This window comes from Electrophorus electricus, chromosome 5 (assembly GCF_041902795.1).
Source record: "Electrophorus electricus isolate QZ-2024a chromosome 5, ASM4190279v1, whole genome shotgun sequence".
NCBI lineage: Eukaryota > Metazoa > Chordata > Actinopteri > Gymnotiformes > Gymnotidae > Electrophorus > Electrophorus electricus.
In genome coordinates this window covers 2,408,084-2,432,827 of record NC_137501.1, presented here as the reverse complement: position 1 = coordinate 2,432,827, position 24,744 = coordinate 2,408,084, and the positions used below count along the sequence as shown (strand labels likewise).

The 24,744-nt window shown below is 43.5% G+C and overlaps 2 protein-coding genes across 2 annotated transcripts; both read left to right on the top strand.

Moving 5' to 3' along the window:
• The first annotated feature begins 224 nt into the window (after window positions 1-224).
• ciz1b (cdkn1a interacting zinc finger protein 1b) lies at window positions 225-6,863 on the top strand. Its single transcript, XM_081714977.1, has 16 exons — window positions 225-319; window positions 725-970; window positions 1,205-1,269; window positions 1,418-1,581; window positions 1,814-1,925; window positions 2,062-2,149; window positions 2,296-2,384; window positions 2,958-3,043; window positions 3,251-3,430; window positions 3,630-3,754; window positions 4,062-4,155; window positions 4,285-4,398; window positions 4,555-4,686; window positions 4,789-4,843; window positions 4,931-5,052; window positions 5,252-6,863. Exons 2-16 carry the CDS (start codon window positions 762-764, stop codon window positions 5,567-5,569), a joined length of 1,953 nt encoding a protein of 650 aa, XP_081571103.1. The 5' UTR covers window positions 225-319; window positions 725-761; the 3' UTR covers window positions 5,570-6,863.
• A 180-nt stretch (window positions 6,864-7,043) lies between these two features.
• Window positions 7,044-13,478, top strand: surf4l (surfeit 4, like). The gene is made up of 6 exons (XM_027003079.3): window positions 7,044-7,257; window positions 9,614-9,800; window positions 10,464-10,540; window positions 11,093-11,136; window positions 11,231-11,417; window positions 12,041-13,478. The coding sequence occupies exons 1-6, from the start codon at window positions 7,210-7,212 to the stop codon at window positions 12,305-12,307; spliced, it is 810 nt and encodes a 269-aa protein (XP_026858880.1). The 5' UTR covers window positions 7,044-7,209; the 3' UTR covers window positions 12,308-13,478.
• The last annotated feature ends 11,266 nt before the right edge of the window (window positions 13,479-24,744 follow it).

Genomic DNA, 24,744 nt, shown 5'->3' with positions numbered 1-24,744 from the left:
GGCAATATATGTGTCCCTTATTATGTCTTTATTGGAAGAACCTAAATGTAAAATGTAATGTAAACGCAATGTAAAATGTAAGAACCTCACACACACACACACACACACATACATGATAAAATGTACATGGTGAACAACGAATGCCTTATATAAAATTCCTGTGCGTCAGAAACTTCAACTGCGTTATGGTGTAACATTTTTCCTATGCACTTGCAATTCTGCTTCCGTGTCGCAGAGAGGCGCAGTTGCTGTACACTGCACATCTGTGGTTACACCAACTTAGACGAAGAAAACGCTCCACCGCTTTACGTTTTCTGAGGCGAGTAAACACTCGAACGGTATGAACTAGTTTATGTGTTATATGCAGAATTGTATCTAATTGACTTCAGTTTCTGGTTACCGCTGCAGACATCTTTACAGACTGAACTTTGTATTGTAGATAGGCGTCTAGCTCCATTGCTAGCCACGCAATAGCGGTTAGCAGTCTGGTTCTCTCTCCCTTGCTCTAAAGCTATCTTGCTCCTTGTCACAGCAAACACTTCTCACACAGATAGCAGTAGCTACTTGGGAAAATTATTATTAAGTCATCATCATGTCTGCAAATGTACTTACTCTGAGCAGACAGGAAAAAGGATTAACGCACACAGTGACGCCAGTTCTTAGCAATGCATATCTCAAGTTACTTTTAAAGATGTTATCCGCTTTTTCCGCTTGACTTGTTCAGGTTTGTGCATTGCACGCTTTGGTCGGCAGAAGAAACGATGCTCCACGCAAAGCACAAGCAGTTGCACCGTGATGCACGGCCGTGTGATTTGTATCCGCGCGTGCAGCACATTCCCCGAGTTCCTGCAGCGCCGCGAGCGCCGGCCACGCGCCCTCCGATACCGTCGCTCCTTTCACTACCGAACCGCCCAGGCCGTCTCCACGCTAATCACCGACAGCCTGAGCATCATCTGCGTCCGGGGGGACGGTAACGGTCCTCCGTCTCTTTGTAGATCCTAGAAGTCGACAAATGCAGTGTGTGTGTGTGTTCAGTGTTCATTTTGCACATCGCGTGGAACATTCTAACCAGTCTAATAAAGGACCAGTTCCCTCTGTGAATTGGTGTTTTTGCTCATGCTTCAGTCTGTCTAACCTTTCGAGCCTGACTCCCAGTTGAACATCCACCTCCCTCTTCCCATATAATTATTCCATCCTTCACCAGCCCACAGCGGTTCCTCGGACCCAATCCTGTGATACGGCCCCCAGTGGTCATGCACCAAATGCCAGGTAAAAAATGTCCCCCCTCACTGCATGTACTGACTTAAGGCTTTGAGCACTCTGTCTTTGCTAAATTGATTCACTGTTTAATTCACTGCTCATTCATGTTTCCTTATCATTACAATTATAATCTCTTTCACTTCCTGGACTGTTAAAGGAGTACCAGTGGCTCGTGGAAAGCGGTTCCCAGCGCCGTTTCTCCCAAGAGGAGTCGGGCAGTCGCTTCTCGGGCTGCCTCCAGTGCAGGCACCTCTGAGGAACGCGCCCGTCGGGTTCATGTCTCGGCATCAACCCTGTCTGCATCGGCCTTGTTTGAATAAGGCAAGTGCCTTTCATCTCTACAGGCTGTACTCAAATGACTATTTCCAGGTCCAGGGAACTGCGGATTTTGTTTTAAGATTTTTTAATCTAATTATGGCCACTGTTACTGTTCTGTTACTGTCCTCTGTCTCGAAATGAATCAGTTGTTAATATTTGCAAATTGAAGCAGTTTAGAATTGTTTAGGGCCTAAAGATTGATGTGTAATGATTTCCCCAATGTTGTGTCTTTCAGGAGGGCTTTATAAGTTCTTCACAGAGAAAGAGAGACAGTGGCCATGTAGCAACAGGAAAGAGTAATAGTCACATGACCAAAAGTAAAACTGATGCAAAAACCACCAAAGCGGGTGAGTTTACTGTCTGCACGAAGGCACAACCCAAACACATGTTTGATTGTTGGATTTGCTGTAGCGCTATGGTGACAAAATGCACACTGTGCAGTACTGGTCATAAGACCTCTGCCTGCTGTCTCTATTTTCATAGAAATCAAGCGGGAGGTGTGTGGTGAAGGCAGTTGGGCTTCGTCCTCTGAGCAGACAGAACCTGCTGTGAAGAAACTGAAGAGCTTCGGGTAATCTTCATTATAAACCATCTTTTTGACACAGTGATAGTATTTCCTGTTTGCAGTAAAGGCGTTAGAACATCAAGATCTTAGAACATGGCTAGCAAAACACAGGTGCCATTTATTCCAGCACTCCCATGCTTTGGTTTGCACAGGGCGGATGAGCAGGTGGAGCAGGCAGAAGGTGGAGATGCAGAGCAGACTGCAGTAGACACCGACTCGCCAGCGATCCCAGAGCAGGAAGGTATGTGCCAAAAGCTGGCTTGTTGAAACTACTGTCCCACCTGCTGAGTGCTAACACCAATCAGGAATGTATATTGGGTGTAAATCACCGATCAAGAAAGTAAATTACTGAAACAAAGTTCCTCTGTTAAAGCCATATCCACCTGTATTGAAGGCTGAAGGCAGCCACCCTACCTGGTACTCGAACCCGAGTCTGACAGGAGGTAAACGTGAGCTCTGAACCACGGGAACAAAGAGCCAGCGTAGCTGCCAGAGCACCCCATTTAACGTTCCTAAGTGACAGTCACCGTCGCACCACCTTAAAACAAACCCTTGTCTCTTTTTGGTGTTAAGGTTTGAGTCTCTGTGGAAGTACTCCTAACCTCCCTGTAGCCTTTACTCATCTAACAGCTTGTTGGTAAATTGTTCATTGATTGTTAATTAATTTCATTGTTGAAGTTTGTTGAAAATCAGTTTTCTGTATGACAGAGACTAAACTTAGTCCGGGGACAGCAACTAAATTACTACACACAGACTAAGCACTGTAGCTCAGTACTAGTGCTGCAGACGTGTTTGTGCCTGTCTGTGAATGCAGCACACATGTGCTTTCCCATTACCCCAGAGGAGGAGAGCGTGTCAGCAGAGGCAGAGGCGGACCTGGAGCAGAGCAGGACGGCAGAGGTACAAGCCATCAGCAGAGTTCTGGCACATCCCCACCACTCCGGTTTTAGTTTCAGCTGCTTCCACATCTTTTTGTACACACTGTTGTACACACATTTTCTCTGCTTTCTTCTCCCTTAGCAACTCATGTTCGACTTATGCACTAACCAGTCGTTAGCGACATGTGCAGCAGATGTCTGACTGAATGATACATGCGGGACCGTGCAGGTGCAGGGCGTCGGCACGTCGCTGAAGGTGACCATTCAGCGCAGCAGCGAGAGCCGGGCCTTCAGCACCGGCCCAGAGGACAAGGTGGCAGCGACAGGCCGCAGTCCAGATAAAGACACGAGCACCACCGCGGGCAAATTCTGCTGCTATATTTGCAACATCACATGCCCCGACCAACAGGTAGGTACTGTTCTTTAGTAAAATTCTAGAAAAGGAGTCAGTATTTTTAAAATGACTTTGCGTGTTCTCTTTTATTAGATTGTTGCTACACTACTATACTACTGGTAAACTTGCTGTTCGGTCGATTGAAGTTTTAATATGACACACAAACGTGGTGTGACGTGTAGGCTTGAACCATTCCAGCTTCTGTTCACTGCAGGAGTTTCAGGCTCACATGATCAGCCTGGATCACCAGCAGAAGATGATGGAGATTCAGCACCTGAGTAACACCTGCCTAGCCACACTGCTGCCCAAGATGCAGTATTCCCTACAGAGCTCTCACAGGCAAGCACTGGCCACATTCTCAGAAACACTTCCAGCTTTAATGGAGCAACTACTCTGAGCCAAGGACAGAATGAGGGTCTTATGATCAGTGTTGAAAGTCAGTCAGGAAGGCTGATTTAAATCACTTCATTCTCTACCTCTTAAAAGGACTCAGAAATATGAAGCTCGTACAACATGTGTTTTTTACAACTATAAACCTTTTTGGTCTGTCTCAACACTGATAACCCATTAAAGAAAATGTGAGTTTGTACAAGATTTCCACGGGCTGGCCTTTTTTGTAACATTTAGAGGTGATTATGCATTACAGAGAGAAGAGGCAAGGCTTGCAGCACTGGTGTGCCATCTGCCAGTCTCACTTCGCTGGTGACCTCATCGAACACAGGAGAACCAAGAAACACAAGGTATCAACCAGGGGCCCTTCAGTGGCCCTGAGCTGACGCTTCAGTTTGAGAACCAGCTCATCAGTGACACGAAGACGCAGAACCGTCAAATATAAACCCTGTTTGCTGACTCTCCTGTTTGGATCACAGGTAGCAAAGGTCTCCTCCAGGCCATTCTGCACGGTGTGCGAGCGCTACTTCAGAACTCCTCGGAAGTTTGTAGAGCACATGAAATCTCCAGAGCACAAGCAGCAGGTGGAGGAGGTGTGTGCGGGTGATGGAGCAGACCACATCTGCTTCCTTGACAGCAGGGTTGCTTTTCTTCAAGCATTGTGATGTTGAGGTCATCAAGCAAGAAAACTGCAGTGATTTCATTAGATCCCATTTCAACTGGCAGATCTTTTCATTGGCTTGCCCTAGCTCAGAGAAGAAGGAGGACCTGAAGTCATGGAGGAACTCATAACAGTAGATGCCATTGGCTGTTTTGAAGGTGAAGATGACTATGAAGAAGAAGAAAATGAAGACAAGGAAGAAGACACAAGTCCTGAAAAGGTCACTGTGTACCATTACTGGGTTTTTTTCACCATTTTGGCTTGTTTTGATTAGTGAGCTAATGAAGTAGTTGATGAATTTCTACTGTGTTTTCCCGAGCAGGTTATTTCAGAGATGATGAGTGATTGTGAAGGGTATGATCCAGACACGCAGTACGGTGAGCGCTGAATCTGGGAAACTCCTCCATCTGTGAAATTCTTAATAAATTGTCAAATCTGACCAGTTTTTCTCTTCTCTTTTGCAGGTGCCAGTTTTGTAGTGCCAGCGGCAGGATTCCTCTGTAAGCTTTGCCACAAGTTCTACCACTTTGAGTCTAGCGCTCGGGAGACCCACTGCAAGTCTCTCGTACATTACCAGAACTTACAGGTACTACAGCCTTTAAAGCAGTTTAACAGCGGCATAACACAGTTGGTTCTAATATGAAGCAGAAATGGACCTGGTGCATGTGTTGATATGATTATCTTAATTAATATATTACAATATGTTGCCATCTTGAGCGGCTCTCGGTGGCTTGTTCTTATCGGATTTCTGAACGCGAGGTGTGAATGATGCGTATCTTTTACAGAAGTACAAGGCCGTGCTGAGCCGACCTCGAGAGGGTGAGGAGAGCCTGCGCAGCTCCAACAGCAGCACCCCAATCCCTGAGAAGAGCAGTGACACAGCTGCCAGAACGCAGGCCGAGGGTGGCCAGGAGGAGAAATCCCAGAGCCTGAAGGAATGCTTAACGTCCTGCCATGACAGCCCAAGCCCAGAGCGAGAGCCAACGTGCGCAGCCACGCTGAGCCCTGCTGGCACTGCCAAGCGCCTGACTCGCAAGGCAAACAGTGACTGTGGACCCACCGCACAAGAGAGAGAACCCAGTAGGAAGTCTTCAAAAAGCTGAGAGTTTCAGTGACCATGCCTGTTACTGCCTTAGTGCTGCTTCTGACAACTACTCCAGACCCACTACTTTAGGCTTTTTAAATAACATAATAAACACTCTATAAAGGCAGCTGCATCAAGGTTGTGAAAATGTCCCGTTAGGGGTGGGCGATGAGGCAAAAAAAATAATCATGATACACAGAGCACCAGCAAAACATTTTTGAAAAGCTATGTAAGTACATTTTTACAAGATTTTCAAATCATCTGTTATACTGAAGTTTTAACTTGACAATGTGACACCCGTGGTTATTATTTATGGACTTCTGAAAAACTCCTTTTTCTGACACGTGTTGTTGGTCAGAGTTTTGAAGGGACTAATGAAACGTGCTATGCTCGGAAAAATGAATTATGATGTATCATGATGACATATGTCATCACACAGCCCACCCCTGGTTCCACTGGAAATTCACTACAATTTGATCAGATATAGTGCAGTTTGTCTGGACACTGACAAGTCTGTTGTTTCTGGCTCTACTCGAACGCATGGACATCAGTAAAACAGTAGCTAAGACACTGAAGTGCAGCCTGTCGGCATGTGGTCATCCACAAAGAAATCGCAGTAATTTAAATACATGTTCCCCAGTTCTAGGAGACCACAAGTAATTGGGCAAATAAAGATACTTTTAAATTATGTTTATGGTTGCAAATATTTTGAAATTGATTATGTAGTAGTTGCTGATTGCTTGATCACTATAAAATAAAATGGCCTTTGATACCCATATGGTTAAGCTACTGGTCTACTGATCTAAACACCTTCATACATTTTACTGTGTTTAATTTCTAATTCTTGTTCAAATCCAGTCCAGTTGCTTAAGAATTTTCTGTACATGTGAGTTTGAGTGAGATTTCCTGATATCGTCCTGATGAGCTAATCATTAGTTGCTCTTTTTGACTGACCAGTGACGAATTTTGTAGTTGTGCTTTTCAATATCGTTTTTACAACCTCAGTATTTGTGTATGTTAGTCTTAAAACCAGACAAGAATTTTTTGTTGTTTTTGACCTTGTATGCAGTTGTCATCTTTGTTTGTTTTTGCTTGTTTGTTGGTGTTTTTTGTTGTTGTTTTGTATACTTGTGAATCTCTTGGGGAGCCAAGAATTGCCAAGTGCGGATACCTTATGTTATGTTTCACTTATCAGTTAAATGGCCTGTGCAGAGATCCCATTTTGGCTCAGTGTTTGTTTTTTAATCGCATGTATTTATTTGAATCTGAAATCTCTGTTTAGATAAATGGGAATTAAATGATGTCTAAAATGGCGCGGTGTGACTGATAATCGAATTGTTTTCGGTCGTGCTTGGACAGATCTCTGAAGTAGGATTTTGGTGGCACAGTCGTGGGATGCGAGTAAGCGCAGAAACGGAATCACAGCATCAGTCGGTACACGTGGCATGCAGTTCCACTCGCCGCCGACGGGGGGCGACAGCGGCCCTCATGCTAGGCATTATGGGGTGGCGATGGTTTTCACACACGCCGACGTCGACGCGAAGCCGCTTGTGGGAAACCCGTAACACGTCTGCGAGACCTACTGTTGCTTTTACTCGACGTTGCACTCTCCTCTTATAAAATCTAGCACAAAGATAGCGCCATTCAGATTGATGTGCGATGGTTCAAAGCAGTTTGATGAGCAGTGCGGAGGACGTGGCGGATCAGGTAAGAGGCCGATGTTCAGCCTCCGAGAAAAAAAATCAGTGACGGTTTGGATTAGAAGCTCGCTTGCTAACCTAGTCACTAGATGCTTGTCCATCTTGGGTAGCTACTTTAACTAACTTTGTAGGGCTGGTTATCTAGCCAGGTTACTCATTTGTTTCCACCTGGAGTAATCAGGCGTCCAGGAAAGAACTGATTCGTTTATCAGTGATGTGCATGCTACGTTTAGCCACTTTAGGGGAGGGAAACTGAGCAGAGAAGTACGTTAACTAAAACTGGCAATAGCCCTAGTTAGGCAGGCTAGCTAACGCTACAGTAACTTAATGCTGTAGCAGGAACTTCACAAAAGTTTGCTTTGACCACAAGACTGAAAACTGTTAAGTTCAGATGTTAAGGAGGCAACTGTTTTATATTTACTAACCTACTTATCCCAGCTAGCTAGATAGCCTAGAACATAACGCTAGGTGGGTTTTACAAACAGTTTCAAAACTTTATTAGATGATGGACTAACACGTTGAGTAGGCTACTGACCTAACCTAGCTAACATTGTTAAATGATTTTATATGCTGGGCCCACGACGGGGAGGCTGGTTAACCTCAGCTAACTGCACAAGTATGGTTTCCTAACGTATTTTCTCAATTATCTATACTTTTTGGTCTTGTTGGCTACACCTAATTACATAACCTTTTTTAGGTCAGAACTGGCCCTGGGAAATTTCTCAGTTATTAACACCTACTGTAACGACTGATTAAAAAAAAAAAAAAAAACTTTTTAGCGACATGAATAATCTCTATCCACCCATGCATTCAAACACGATTACCAGTAGCAGAAAAGGTATTTTGTTTCATTCTATTAGTTGCTATTGGTACTGATTGTTACTGCAGCTGTCAAATAAGTCTTAATACAAGTTCCTCTGATTAATTCTTTTGCGCTGGTTTGGCCATCACTTCAGCCTCGGTTTACGGTTTTAGTTAATTTTCCCTACAGGCGACTAAACGGATATTCTTAAGTACTCCTTAATGTGTGTAGTATGCTGGCTAGCCAGACTCTACATTGCTTCCCATTCATATGGTTTTGATGTTACTTGTTGATTGTTGATTGGCTATTTGCGCTTCTAAGCAGCGACGTGGACAGTGTTGGGGGCGGGGCCTGACAGCGTAGTGGCGCCGTCGTTCAGTACAGTTTCACAAGGTGTGGATCGTATCTTCACAATAAACCCGCATTACAGCAAATTATAGTGTTTTCCCTGCGTGAGTCATAAGAAACCCTATGGTCTCGCAACACCAAATTCTATGACTAATCCTGTGAGCCGTGTAAATGGACAGTTGGTGCGTAGTCACAGCTCTAGTGTTTATTATACTCATCTTTGACACAATCTTAGACATCTGTCAGTTTCTTCTATCTGAGAGAGAAAGCTTGTGGAAATGTGGAAAGCTTCATGTTTGAATTGCCTGCCCATGCTTCCAAGCAAAACCGGATTTTAATAGACTCCATACTACATTTTCTGACTGAGCTGACCTGTAATCTTTTTCTTGCTGCCTTGTCACTTATGTGAGATCACCAGTGGAAGCTGTGTTAATGTGCTCAATAACTCCTAATTGCTAATTTTCCAAATCTGGGCCACAGTCTAAAATTAAACCTCATCAATGCCATGCTTTACCCATACTTAAGAAATATGACTGAAAATGGATTGTTCTGTCTTGACAACACTGACTTGTGCTTGGCTTTTATGCAGTTGCCATGTATGGAGATGATTATCAGCAGGGAAGGTTGTACTGGCTTTTATCTTTTCCTTCCCAGACTGTTAGGCCTAATTGCTGTGAATGAGCGTAGGCATGTCTTTTGTAGTTTCTCCGGTTCTGAGTCAGTTACCTGTTTAAAAAGGGAGAAAATTCAGGCTTGTACACTGACCATTGGGTGGGCTACACACGTTCTGTAGTTTTGCCTTGGCCTAAGAGACTACCATACGGTTTACAGTCATTTGTAAGTTTTAAACCACTTGCACTGGCACAACTATTGTACTCTGAAGTCAGCTGACTGGCTCAGCCTGAGTTGTGCACCCTGTGTATGTTGTCAGCTTGTTTTGACCTGACCTGATATGATCAAATGGCAGGTAATAGCTGAGTGCTTTTTTTTAATGTATTTGTAAGCATATTTCTACCTGGCAAATGCTGAACACAATCATATCCTGTATTATTACAAACACCCAGTAGCAAACCTAAGATATTAACCTGTTATAAGCCTGTTAAACCTATTCAAGATGCCGAAACATCCTTTCTGTGGAACCACTCCCTCTCCTGATGACTCACGGTCCCAGCACAGAGCCGTCAATCTGATTCTCGCCGTGTTTGTGCTGCAGTTCCTGCGGGTGACAAAGCAGTACCTGCCTCATGTAGCACGCCTCTGCCTGATCAGCACCTTCCTGGAAGATGGCATCCGCATGTGGTTTCAGTGGAGTGAGCAGAAGGACTACATCGAGAGCTCGTGGGGATGCGGCGCCTTCCTGGCCACACTCTTCGTCTTAATAAACCTACTGGGGCAGCTGGGTAAGGCTCACCGTTGGCCACCACACCCCAGCTCATCTTGGAAAGTGGGTGGGCTATAGCGTCAGCCAGCCTGTCACAGGCATCTTAAACCTAGACTCAGCTCATTACGGCCTGCTGCCCTTGATCATGTTCCCTTTCCTGTTCTATTTTAATACCTTTCACTGTAGGATTGCACAATATGTACTACACTGCAGTGGCACGCGTTGTATAAAGCAGACACCACATCTCCTCATTTGTTCTCTGATGGTTTAGAAGGAAGTGACTGCAAACCACTGATAAATACTGTGATAGGAGTGTCTCTTGCTACATATAAAAATGCATTAGGAACCCATAATATATTATGGTTAAAGATCGGTCTGCGTCATTTACATGCATGTAAATGTTGCATCAAACCCCCATACAACTTTTGTCTGGAATGTTTAATGTTGGTTAGTGTTCATAACACACAGTAAATGTTGATTATTTTGTTTAGGTTTATTAGTGGTCTCATTTACATATTGGAGCCTTTAACAAAACCAATATTGCAATAATGATTGACAAACTATATAGTGTGCACCCCTGGTTTGTAGAAATGGACCCCTGGTTTGTAGAAATGTGTATGACTGACTGAGATTCTGCAGTTTAGATGAATTAATATTGAATGTTTTTGATCTCTTCATACAGGTGGATGCATACTGATCCTTAGCAGAAATTTTGTGCAGTATGCCTGCTTTGGGTTGTTCGGAATCATTGGCCTCCAGGTATGCTGATATTAATATTTAATTGGCCTGCAGGAATGCTGATATTAACATTAGCCCGCGGGTATGATGATATTAACATTTTATTGCTCAGGCTCCAGTTTCATCCTGTTTCATCACTTTATTGTGAAAAATCCCTGTACAGACGGTTGATGGGCATGTGTTGCCAGAGCTGATGTTAGTTCAGCAAAAGGAAATACTGAATTTGCAGTACTCCAAATTAGATTATTATAGTATATTGTAGTATTGTAATGCAGCCCTGAATGTGTAAAGCTGGAATGAAGGAAGGGGCTTTATATGGCTGTTTTTAAAACCCTAACCTTGGCCTTTGTTAAATTAGAAAAACAGGGAACTTGTTCATGAAATTGCAGTGGCAGGAGTTTGAGCTCACGCAGTGGCCGAGGCTCAGGCTCATGTTGCCCTTTAAGGGCTTTACGGGTTGTAAGACTGCTCTTGTGTTGTCTTGGGTTGCATCTGCTGTGATCTTTGAATACGGCTGTTAAGAGGCACAGGAGGATGCTAAACTCTGTCCATTATGGTTTTAATCTGTTCCAGACTATTGCTTACAGCATTTTGTGGGACCCAAAGTTTTTGATGAGGTGAGTTTGGAAGGCACTGACACACTCATGGATTTCCAAAACCTGATGTACGTATTTAGGCTCCTCTCTCTCTCTCTCTCTCTCTATCCATAAGGAACTTGGCCCTGGGGGGCGGCCTGCTGCTGCTACTGGCTGAGTCGCGCTCGGAGGGGCGGAGCATGTTCGCCGGGGTGCCCACCATGCGGGAGAGCTCCCCTAAGCAGTACATGCAGCTTGGAGGTCGCGTGCTGTTGGTTCTCATGTTTATGACCCTGCTGCACTTCGACGCCAACTTCCTCTCTGTGAGTCCACGCACACACCCAGCACGTGCACAGCATGGCTTCTGTTCTAGAGGCAGGTGTAATGCACTGATTGAACCACTAACTACTGCAAGTGTCTTGCCCTTTCATACACACCCTGGTGGTACTGTCCATGTTGCAGGTATAATACAGGCTGTTGTGCCATCCAAGGTTTGTCTTTGCTGTCCAAAAAAAGATATCATCTGGGGTTTTTGATGCTGTCCCTTTATATGTACACAACAAGGCAAAATTTAACAACTGGTGCCAAATTTATGAAAATTATATTTGAGTGGTTACTTCTCCTAATTACATTGTTTTAGAAAGGCAACAATAAGTGTAATTTTAAGAATTACACTAGTATTTTATGAATTATATTTTACCACTAGTACATTATTAAAGCTTAATAAAACATTTGTTTTCTTGTTCAAATGCTGAAATACTGTAGAGTTGAACTGTATCTCTCCTAGAGCAGTAACTGTATTTTACCACTAGAGGTCAGACTAAGATAAGTATTTGCTCTATGTCTCATGAGGCTGTCACACTGTGGTCCCTTTTGTAGTTCACTGATCTGCTTTTCTGAGCTTAGAGAGGTTTGTGCCTCTAATGTTGCCTATTGCCTATTACAGATCTTACAGAACTTAGTGGGCACCGCCCTCATAATTCTGGTTGCCATCGGCTTCAAGACCAAACTGGCCGCCCTCACTCTGGTTGTCTGGCTCTTGATCATCAACTTCTCCTTCAATGCCTTCTGGACCATCCCAACCTACAAGCCTATGCATGACTTCCTCAAGTATGACTTCTTCCAGACCACGTCTGTGATCGGAGGTCTGCTGCTCGTGGTAGCGCTAGGCCCAGGCGGGGTCTCCATGGACGAGAAGAAGAAGGAGTGGTGAGACTGGGTGGGCCTCCGCTGGCTCTCTCGCTCACTCTGTAGTGTGCACTTGGTAGTAGTTTTCTGTTGTTATCCCATAAAGCAAGCACGGTGCACTATACAGGGAGTGATGAGCCGTTTGAGTCGTGGCCGCTAGTCGAGGACCGCAGGAGCCAACCGCATGACCCGCTCTTCACTTCTGCAGCCGAAGCACTATCTCGTTTTCTCTTATTTCAATGTGTTCTCTTGGTCAACTTTTGTTTCTTCTGGCACTTTTAAATCTTGTTTGTGTCATATTTATTATCACCATGTGTGTCCAAAACCCAATTATACTTCTTATCAATATAGCTTCCTCATGAGTACTCTAGAGTATATTTCTCTTCCCCCTCACTGCTTCTTTATTGTGGCACCGATTTACAGTCCACCAACCAAAGAAACATTCCATCATCATTTTGTTCTCTCTTCAGAGGACTATGGTGACTCTGGCGTGCTCGGAGCCAGTAGGATGAACTGATGAATATTATTGGGACATTTCTCGGCGATCACAGTTTTTATTTGATAGCTTTGTAAGAGGTTTAGTACTGGGTCATTGTGATTGATGGTTGTCTCTGGTCCCGGAGTAGTTCATGAGCATACATTTATTGCTGTGCCGATATTTATACCACACTGGTTGACTTCTGTAGAACTCATGTGTGTATGGCAGCTGATCCTGTTTACAGATCAGGTGTTTTACAGATGAACTGAGGTTGAGGTGTGGTTTAATTTCTGTTAATTAACAAAAGGGGTCAATTAGATATGGAACACCCTTAATGGCCTTTTAGAATCTTAATTATGATTTTCTCATGTCATTTCCAGTATAAGTTTACTGATGTTTTCTTGTCGGTATATGGCATTGTTAAGTGTGAGTACTGTCTGTTGTCAGGTCACTTTAAAGTTTACAGTAGCTGAATAATAGTATTTTTCAAAACAAGCACAGCAGGAAGTTCCACAAATGAAACCCTGTGATTTGTCACTCCGTGATTTTCCTCTTTTTGTACAAAAAAGTGCAGAAAAAGTGGTTTTCTAAGTGTCTTAAATATGTTTTGACATTTATAAAGAGAAAATGAAAAGAAAAATGTTTTGTTTCAGTGAAAAATTCTATTGCCTTGTTGGTAGCTGTCTGTGCCTAGTCATTTCAAAGAGTAAAACATAAATAACAAAAAAAAAATTCTTGTTTTGTTGCAGATCCAATGGTAACTACTGTCATTTATGATCAGGGTTCTCGGAAGTGCTCTATATTTTGTTGTAAAACCAGCCTGTTGCTCACAAAAAAAACAAACAAACAAACAAAACCCAAAAGGAAAAGCGCTCCTGGTGCCTGGCCTGGATGGCTTTGGGCCCATTCTGCCTTCCCTTAGATTAGCACGAGGGAACCACAGACGCCACCACCTTGGTTGCACACACCGCCGAACCTTGCCTGGGCGCTTTTAAGGTTTGTCCTTAACTCCGCAATCGGTTCCAGTCTTATGTGCATCCAGTGCAACCGTTCAGATTACTGTGCTAAAAGAGCGCGATGTATCGCGCGCTGTGGGCTTGCGCGATCTCCATCTGCCGCGTGCGCTCGAGCTGAACACGCGCATCCTGCGTGTTCTGGAGGATGTGATAAATAGGTTAATGAGCTTGTCTATGATATAATTTAGCACTTGCTGGTTAAAACGTTTTTAAGTATCCCAAATTCTTGTGTGTCGCGTTCCAAGACGTGAACGTTTTGACGCATAACATGCGGATCCCTGTGCAGAGGTTTAGTCAGCAGACAAGATGTGACAGCCTTACCACGAGATACACGAGAATGCATTAATGCCTCTGTCTTTACGCCACGCACTGTGGACTACTGTGCCTATATGTCCATAGGAATTCAATTTTCAGTGATATTAAACTAGCTGTGATTTACAAACTAATTATAAACACAAATATATATGGCCCTTTTTAAATTTTGAATAGTATGCACACGAGTAAAGGATATGGATAAGTAAATGAAGGCTCATAATAGACGAATCGCGCCATCGACTCTTCGCAAAGTTCGTATGAGTCATTTTCGGCAGTTTCAGGGAAGCCATGTAGTCGAATAACCCATCTCTTTCCCTGTGCCTGTTGTCGGGACTTTTATAAGTGGCTGCGCGGCTCACCGTGCCTGCGCCAATAGAGCGCAGAAGTGTCGGCAGACTCGCCAGGTCATACTGAGGCTGGCTGGAGCTGACAGCTCAACACAGTACTCTTCTCCGCAGGGGAAAGGCTATCTGAGGAATCTAGAGGAAAAGTGTATAAAGTGGCTGCCAGTCCAGTCTCATCACTATATGCATAATTTACGGCCTTCGGCAGTTGAGCTCTGTGAAGATACCGGGAGCGAACTGTAGTATTTACGGTTTAGTGCAATGATGTCGCCACTGAAAACTAGGACTGTCGCTGAGACGAAGCACTACTGTGAAATCTATGGTACCGACGTACATACAACTTAGTGGAGTGCTGGTAGCGCCATCTTGAGGAGAATTTCCTGCTTGCTAACCGTGAATATGTGAGTGAGTTGTAAACCAGTTCCATCAAGTGGGTGCTTTGCATCTAAAAAAATAATATATAGTGATAAGTTACTGTGGCAAAGCATACTTCAACCTCCTGGTCAGTCACAAATCGCTGATCCCTGGTTCAAGGTTTTTGATGATAGCTAACTGCTGAAAATTGCACTGGCTTAGCGATAGATGGTTGTGAGGTGATGTGAAGTGAAGTAAAAACAGCTCTCTGCTAACAAAATTTCAAGCTCACAGTTCATATGAAACATATCTGCCATTAACTACAACTCTATGCTTTCAATGCTTCTGAGGTTTTCTGGTCCCCCGCAGCACTGAATAAATGGTATCGCATTATATATTAATGCCCCTCCATTGCTATCCAATAACTGCACAGTTCTGGCTTTTCCAGTGTCAGTCAACAACAACAATTGGAATCTTTACCATATATGTTGGGTAAGCATTCCCGGAGATATCCCTGCTATCAGATACCAGAGCGCTGGTTGTTAAAGTTGTGCATGTCCAGGTTATGCGTGTGCTGTAGGTGTACGGTTTCCACTTTGTTCATCTTCATTTATATCAGAGCTATTTGGAAAACTTTTTTCATCTACATGCAACAAAGACATGAGATGATAATTTTCTACCGCTCTCTTCTGGAGCAAATGATGTCAGAGTAATTTCAGTGATACAGTGACATTTGATTTAACCTGTGAAATTCTGTACACTGGGGCTGTGAACTAGTTGGGTGGCGGCTGTGGGGTTTCATAAATTAAATGAATGCTAAGCTTACACTAATGGAGAATAATGCGCAGAATGAAATAGGACTAATGCTTGAATTAATAAAATAATTACTGTATGTCCAGACATGAAACCAGACATAAAAGGAAATGCCCTAGACATGCATATGTGTGATTACGCAAGAAGACATGTGTACGAGACGGTCAAACAGATGTGACGGCTGAGATGGAAAAACACAAAAGCAGAAGCGGTGCAAGGCGAGAGAAACTCTAAGTCTGTCTGTTGCAAAGTTATGCTTTAGATCTCACTCGCACTGCGTTGTGAAGTGACATCTCCAGAGCTCTGCATTAAGAAAAGGCCACAGGGTAACGCACTGGTTCCTGTCTCTTCTGCACTGAACATATGATACAGAACATGAAAACCCGCAGGAAAGACTACATGTTAGACTTGCCTAAGAAGATCATGGACCTCGAGTTCCTCTCACATAACAGTCACCATGCTTTGGGCATGATTTATTTGGCTAGATACACAATTATAATACATGTAGAATCTTACAATATAGAGAGAATCTTCATGTTTCTTTATTTTCTTAAGCTATTTGATAGAAATGGTGTTGCAACTCGAGTTGAGATATACTCAGCCTTACTCAATCAATTTCATGCTTTCATCAGTAGATGGCACACAGAGTTTTCCAAATAGAGGAATGTTTAAAAAAATACACAGCCTGAACTAATTTTATTTTGGTGCCAAAAATTAATTACTTGAAGGAAAAATATTGTGTGTTGTTTACTACCTAATAGACTTTCAAATACAAAATCTCCTTCAAAGGGTAAAATGAGTAATCCGTGTTTTGCTATAAAAACTATAGTTTTTATATTGGTTTCTATATTGCTATAGCCCTGTTATACCCCTGCATTCAATATTTCAATGTTTTCCTTCTCCTAACACACCTAACGTACCAGGTGATGAATTAACAAGCCCTTCATGAGTGGGTTAGAACAGGGAAAACACTCAATTGTACCACGGGTTCCCCCAAGCAGGACTGTGTAGGGCATTGAGTTTTGTCATGAGATGAAGTCTCATAGTGGTTGGAGTAGTTTATACACTGGCTGGGCCCATATCCCTAACCTTTAACAGCACAGTGTGTGACAACAGTGTGTTGATCCTGTTACTATAGAAGATGAGTTATACAATTGAAGCTAAGAGTTGTTTTTTTGTTCTGCATCCAAAGCACAACCTGAAGAAACATTTTACCACAAACTTGCAGGGTCTGCATATACACTATATGCAGCTATGCCTAGCTCTTCACGTACTGTTTTGTGTGCATGTGTGTGCATAAAACGTTTTAATAAATCTAAAAAAGAATAAAACTCATCTGTTAGCTTTTGAGTTTCCATTTGCATGTAAGGCATATAAAATGAAAGGAATACATAGAAAAAACAGTAGTGCTTGAAATGTCATATGTACTATCTCAGTTTTTAATCACAGCTATTTTAATCACAGTTCTCCATTTCATAGTATTGCAAAGACACTGAACAAATGTAATTTTAGATGTATAGATTAGTATCATGATCATTTTCACCCTGTAATCATTTTTTAATTATATTCTGGACTAACTGATGCATTTGAAAACAATAGATTGGCCTTTTTGAATTCACTTTTCATGTTACTCAAGTGTCTGTTGCAAAAGGTCCATTTTGTGATTACTTGCAGTTTTTTGTTTGTTGGTTTTGTGTCTGTTTTTTGTTTTTTTTGACAAATTTACATTCTTTTATAGTAAACCTGCATGAAGATCGGTTATACATATATAATTTGGAATTTGCAGGTCTCAGGTCAGTGGAGACCCTGTTAAAGCTTTGTTTTCTCTTCTCTTCTCTTCCAAGTGGACATGACTATCTAGTATTAATGAAGAGGTTCAGCTGAGTGACTGAAGAGACCTTCATTGTTTAACTCGGCATGATTGAAGGTCTCACTATGTCTGCAGTCTCTTTACAGATCAGTATTTCTGGGCCTGCATGGGAATCAATGAAGATCAATGCACATTTTACGAGCCCCGAGTTCAGGCCAGACAAAATGCTGGTCCCCGCTGGGACAAAAATTTAGTGGGGAAAGATGGAGGCAAGGTCAAACTTCGAACCTCATCAAAAAGTTGTTTCTGTTCCCCTTCCTCGCGGAGAGCCAGGGACACACAGACAATGATTTGTCATCAGAAACGGCCCTGGTAATTTCCAATTTCATGGGAGTCGTGGAGGAGGCCGGGCCAGAGGGCCGCAGCTGGGGCCGTGTGTGTTCGCCGCGGTCCGGTTCTTTGTCTGTACCACAGACCCCCCTGTCCGGAGGGGGGGCCTTCTTTTCCCGGCACTCCGACACCCAAGTGTAACCAGCGGCCATAAGCCACAGAATCGTGCCCATTCATGGTGGACGCTCCTTAAGGGCAGCCTAGGGGGTCGCAGATCACGGCTGCCCGAGTTCAGAGAGGCAGGCAGCGCTGAGATACGCTGGTGTCATGCTCGTGCTGCCCTTTGATGTCTCTTCAGGGCAAATCCAGGCCTTTTCTCACACTCTTTACGAGTGTCATTTTGACTGAATCTTGGGTTAAACAGTTGTGCCTTGTCACTTCCACCAGTGTGAAATCAATGATGTTGTGGACAAATTGGCACATCATTTAATCTGCTGCTGGTTGGTCTTTCACTGAGTTTGTAGTGGTTGCTGGATGACTTAAAACCAATTTGGAAAAGCTACTAGTGATCTTGTGCTTGCAAATGCTAAAGTGTAGTTGTAGTGTGGTTAAAGCCAGTGCTTTTTATATTGTGTTATAGAAATTGCTCTCAACATTTATTATGGTCAGTGAATTCCTATACATCCATTTTAGTTTTACTGGAAACTTCATACACACTCACGACTACACACAAAGATGTGTTTTACAATCTTTTGAGATATTTTCATTAATCTGTGTATTACTGGGCCTAAATAATATGGTGCCTTAACTTCAGCATACCTTTAATGAAAAGCTTGGCTTTTTTAGCTTTTCAAACGACTGCTAAATAAGTCAAAGTATTTCTAACAAAAGCTTTTAAAAAAGATAAATGTAAAACTTTTTTTAATGTGCCACTCATGTTATCCTATCATGGGGGATGTGAGGTGTTCACAAAGAGCTAAATGCATAACAAAAGACACACATACGCAGACACACACAGGTTCCAGGTCAGTAGTTAAATGAGTGCCATTGACTGCTGAAACCCTAAGGGGCTGTCTAAGCATCACAGTCGGAAGAGTGACCACACCTTGGCCCTGCCACACTTCCTACCGCACCGAAATGAGCAGGAATGCCGGCTTTTCGTCAGTGTTGGATAAATACGAGAGCCTCTTTGATCAGGCCGAGCATGACCTGGTGATGTTGTTTGTAAGGGGAGGAAAGAGAGGGATGAAGTGGAGAGAGAGTAAGAATAGACCACGGTGCGACAGAGGAAGCGAGACCAACGTGTCTGTGATTTTCAATTGTCTTTTAAGGTCCTTGATTGACAAGACGCTAGCGGGCCTTGGCCCGAGGGAGATGTACACTCAATTACCCAATGCTCAGATTACTCCTGAGGTCAGGTGTTCCTTCAAGGCCATTTCATCTCAGTCAGAAGGGAGCATGGTGTCTTTCTAGATTAACATGAGTTATAATTGAGACTGTCAGTATTTGAAAGTTATCATTCTTGCATGACTTCTCCCGAAAACTACAGCTGTGTCCAACTTGCCAGTATTCTCTCTCTCTCTCTATCCTTCTCTCTCTCCTTCCTCTCTGCCCACTCTGCCGCCGGTTCTTTTTTCAGTCTACTCTCTGCCTTCTCTCTCCTTCTCTCTCTCCACCAGCTTCTTTTCTCTGGGCTCTCTAGGCTCCAATTGAAGGGCAATGAGGCAAGCTAATGCACCCAAAGATAGAAATTTACTTGCTTTAAGTTCATGCTGCAGGCCTGTCTTGAAGAGAGCATTCAGCGGCCTGCCACTCCACAATACGGGCCCACTGAATAAAGCCTGCGAGCAGGTTCCTCGCAGCTACACGAGGCTTCACTTCACGGCCCATTTGCCTCCAATGCTCTCCTCGCTCCCTCTCAGCTGCATAGTTTTATCTTCCTCTCTCTTTCAGAATGGTGTCCCAGGCCCCTCTAACTGAGGAGGTCGAAATGAAATGGATTAATACATTAATACACAATGTCTCCTCAACTGTTGGGTATTTAATGTTGGGGGGAACTATATCCCTGCAAGTGTTTCTGAGGCCTGAGCGTTCATTTATGAACGGCCAGACACGAGAAAACAGCCATGGATTCACAGATTCATGCATGTACCATAGTGTGCTGATTTTGTTCATATTCCAGATGTTTTGCCAGCATTTTCATTAGTAGGACACTGTTTCTGCTTTCGTGTTCAAATGCCTTTTGTGGGTCTTTGTGTCACACTGAAAAATTCAGTAGCAGAGCCAGGGACAAGAAACTCAAAGTAGAAAGCAGGTAATGCCTTCTGAGTGAGACTTTTTTCCTCTCTTTTAACGCTCAGCCTCACACTAACTACAACTGGAAGGCCAACAATCGAAGTTCCTTCACTCTTCACTCCACTCGAATGCCCAGCCAACAATTGCTTTTATAAGAGACACAATCACACATTTTTTTCCATTGACTGTTACACTTTCTCATAAGATCAGGTATAGTTGACCTTACCAACAAAGTGGTACAAAGAAGCCTTTGACCCCAACAGAGTGTCTGTCTGCCGCCCAGCCTCTAGTCTCTCTCTCTCTCTCTCTCTCTCTCCTTGTGTGTCTCTCTCTCGCTCTCTCTCTCTCTCTCTCTCACCCCCTGCCACGAATGCCCATTTGGGAAGAATGAAACCATCTAGAAAAGCAAATATCGCTGCTTTCTCTTTTCTTTTCTTGTTGAATTCAGTGCCCTTCCATTACAGTTTCTGGGACTCTATTTCGCTCTTCTCTTCCACTCCAGTTCCCACATGAGCAATATTGTGGTTGGTTCTAAAAGCCTCACAACCTCTGACACGAGAATAAAAATAAAAGCCAGTATTTACTACACAACCTGTGTTGCTGAAGCGAATATTTTACAATTTAATATCCACTAAGGAAAATCGTTGCTTTAATTTAAAAAAATGATTGATGAAATTGAGTTTAAACTGAAAGAAAAAAGCGGCACACTTGGGAACTGAAAATGCAGCTCAATATTAATTTCAGAGGGCAGTGACGCAGGCAAAGAGAAAATATGAGGACAAATTAGAAGATAAATTACAAATGAAAGAAGGCAAGAGTGTATGGAAATGTCAACAGCAAATAACTGTAAGATCAAAAACGGCATTAAGGATTCTAATCCATTGCTCTCTGACCGGCGTAATGATTTTTACTGTAGATCTGATTCACAAGCATCTGGCCAAACTACTGTACAAGTAGGGGCCATTTTTGTATGATCTCTTACTGCCAAGAAGCATGAAGTTAAATCTCCCCAGAACAGTAGCAGGGCTGCTGGACCTCATCAAAGTCTCTTCAGCCGGTTAAAGTTCTGCCCTGACTCACATGTTTTAAGTGAATATAAGATATAAGGAAGTAACATTCCAAAATGTTTTTAAAACTTTAAATATTGTGTCTGTTCCTAAGGAATCAGTGGTTATAGACTTGTAGCACTTACTTCTGTCTAGATTTCTAGTAATCTCTGTAATGTTGAGACAAACCTATAACAGTTTGCATACTAGGTTAATAGGTTTGCTGAGAATGCTATGTCATGTTTTTATATTACAGCTCAGTTTGTACAGTTTTACTTTTAAGGCTCTTTGGTTCTCTTCACACCTGGTATTAACATAGGTGAGATGATCCAGTCACAAAACACTGCCAAAAAGCACAGCTGTTTACACCTGGTATTTTAAATGTGTCTGAAGTGCCCACTTGTGATCAGTGCTGCACACGTTTACTGCCTCACTCTTTTACTGTGTTTGTTTTTGGACCAAAGTGTCCCATGAATCCTTGCTCATGTACCAGTTCTCACCCCAAATGAAAATGAGGCTTCTTTATTTGACTGATGCAGCAGCTACTAGGATTGCTTTTATGTATCAGCTTACATGAGGTATGTTTTCCAAATTATTTCATATTATTACCTCTCACAATTATGTCTTGTTGCATCCACCACTGGCCAGTGAAAGAGAACCTTTCTAAATGGGCGACAACATGGCTAGGTTTCCCAGGGTTCTGTGCCTCTCACCGCTGTTGGGTGGACTGTGGTGGGATGTGACCCTGATGTGTCCCTGTCGTGTATGTGCCTAGTTTGTTTAGTCCCATTGTTTTGTACTGAAGTAGTGCGCTTTAGTTTTGTTACTGCCATTGCGAGTGTGCATTTTGTTTATCCTGCCCTGTAGTTTTGTGTAGTCGTGTGTGAGTCCTGTTGCTCTGCTGTGTGAACTCTATAAGGGCTGTGCTGCTTGCAGTACAGCTGTGGGAAGCATTTTTTACGTCTTTTCTACTACTGGCACCACACTAGTGTCAGAAGTGGGATTGCGCCACCGAATTGACGTGGATCAGATGACACATTGAAGAACTCAAGAGTGGACGGAGAAGAAGAGGCAGCCCAGAGGAAGGAGGTATCAAGTTCTGCACACTACCCAAGATCAAGGCAGCTCACTGGGAAAGAACAGCACCAAAAGCCCAGCCTGCTCCAGCCATGAGAGACAATGAAAACAGCATTTACATTTATGGCATTGAGCAGACACTGTTGTCCAAAGGCACTTGAGGGTTAAGGGCCTTGCTTGGGGCAACAGTGGTAGCTAGCTTGGGAATGGGGGGTAATGGTTGTTTGAACCAGCAACCTTCTGATTATTAGTCCTGCAGCTCAACTGCCCCTGTACTTGCAGAATGCGAATTCCTCTGTTTCAGGTATTGAAACTTGAAACTACTCAAACTCTGTTATTATTTATTTTGTATCCTATGCATTTTCATCTAATGTGATAGACATTTTTCCTAAAAAATATTTTAAGGAACAGATGCACTGTTGGTGAGCCCTGTCAAGCTTTCTGGTATATCCTTTCTCTCGGTCCACCCTGGTGAGTGAATTGTTCCTCACTAGCGCCTTCATAACATTAATGTATATCACAGCTATTATTGACAATTTAAAAGAATTTTAATAGGCCTTAGCAGCATGGTTTAACTACAAAACACTCTTTTTATACAGCTTTGCCTTTTTCCTTTGTCTTCTCCATTCTTCCAAAGCCATGAAGTCCCATAAAGCACTCCAGGGAAAGAAAGAAAGGGCACAAGGCTGCAATTTTTTTTCTTTCTTCCGACTGAATCTTCCACTCTATTGTGCAGACTGGGTGAAATCCTCACGATAGGCTCAAGAGACAGATTGCAAGTGGGGAGACTCCTCCTGGCTGCCTTCATTCACTGCGGCACTTAATTTATTTGAAGTTTTAATCTAATTATTAACTATTTGGTGGAGATAATAAGCTTTGAGGCTGTAATAAGTGAGTAGTATCCCTGGACTCCTTTGGCTATTGAGAGCTCTGGCGCTGGGGCCAACTTTAGGGGGGGTGGGCGGGGAGTGAGGTCCCTGACAAAACCCTTGTCCAAAAATATTTTGTCAAGTCTTTTACGTGTCATTCTAACAGGGCTTACATTGGACCGCTGAATGGGGACGAGAAAGCCGCTTTTAAGGCTTGATTGGCAACTGCAAGCGCGCTAAATGCTAATGAAGCCCAGATGGATGGCAGATTAGCGCCGCCGTATTTTCCTTGCGCTTTCTCTTCAGGGCCACAAAAGTTTTGCCTCTCTGGCTTCGTAAATCCCCTGCTTAGCCCTCTCCTCCTTCCGCGCCGCCTTTGCATACTGCCGCCCCTGCTCCCAGGCCTAAGGTCCTTTTTATTGCTCATTTCATACTATTAATAACCTGGGTAATAGCCACCCCCCCCAAGCCCACCGCCCCGCCGCCTCTTCTCACCAAGCAGGGGGAACAGTAATTAATTCATGGGATCTGGCCCCTTGATCTGGCAAAGGAAGGGGCCCTTTGGGGAGGTCTGGAGGTTGGGGCAGGAGTAAGCAGGAGAATGGCAGTGTGTCGTACCCTCACCTCCACAGCATCGTGGGGGCATCTGAGCATGCACTGGCGGGGTCACATTTGTGTCTTTCCATATAGTAATTGACTGGGTTAAGAATGAGCCTGACGGAGGAGTAGATATAAGTCTCTTACTGTTTGTTTGTTTATTTATTTATTTTTCTCATTCATTCACTGGGAGCCTCTTGCTCCATTTTATCACCAGAAGGTGTGGTGGCACATGACAAAAGCGAGCCATGAAATTCAATTAAGAAAAGGTCTGTCTGTGATTTCACAGCCTTCACAGCAAAGAATAGCATTTGATAGATTGGTACTCCTATTTCCAGCCCATCTAGGCATTGCGATCATTAGCAAGCACACCACCTCCAGCTCCTCCTTCTTCCTCTCCTCGGCTATCTGTGCTATCTCTTTCCGTCTCTCTCTCAATCTGCCCATCCTCTGTCTCTCCTCTTCACTTTGCTTCTCATTTTCTTTCTGTGTCTTCCACTCTTAGCTGGTTGTAATACAGGCTAAAAACACAATTCTCTATTTTTTTTTTCTTCCTTTTGTTAATTCATAAAGAGGCGCTAAGAGTGCCTGTCACCAACTCTCGGAAATATGTGAATGTCACCCGTGCTGTGCTCATCCATCCACAAAAGTGGCCCGAACAGAAAATCCAGTGACTTCCCCAAACAGCACCTCTCCATTTCAGTACAGTTCAGTAAAAATCTTTGGCAGGTCCTTTAAGTCCAAGGGCAGAGGTATTTCTAGAGCTGCGAGGTCTTTTTCTGGCAAGAATTATTCTCCTTATGAGCGACTCTCCGGCGGCATTCCTCTTTAAACTCTGCCACCACTCTCTTCATCCAGTGGCCATTGTGCCTCTCAGTCACCCCTAATTTGTCTGATCAGAAATGCTAATGCAGTGGTGTACTCTTTTGGAGAGAGTTGCCCCCTTGTCTTGAAGGGCTCTCGCTTGGACAAAGGGCAGACACCCGTGCCTTGGTGACCCCTGCGTCTCTGGGCTTCCTTTCCTGTCCCATCCTGCTTTGCTCTCTCAGCCTGCCTGGACGTGTTCCATCGTCTTTCTTGGGCAGCTTTCACCCTCTACCTCACTCTCGCCCTACGAG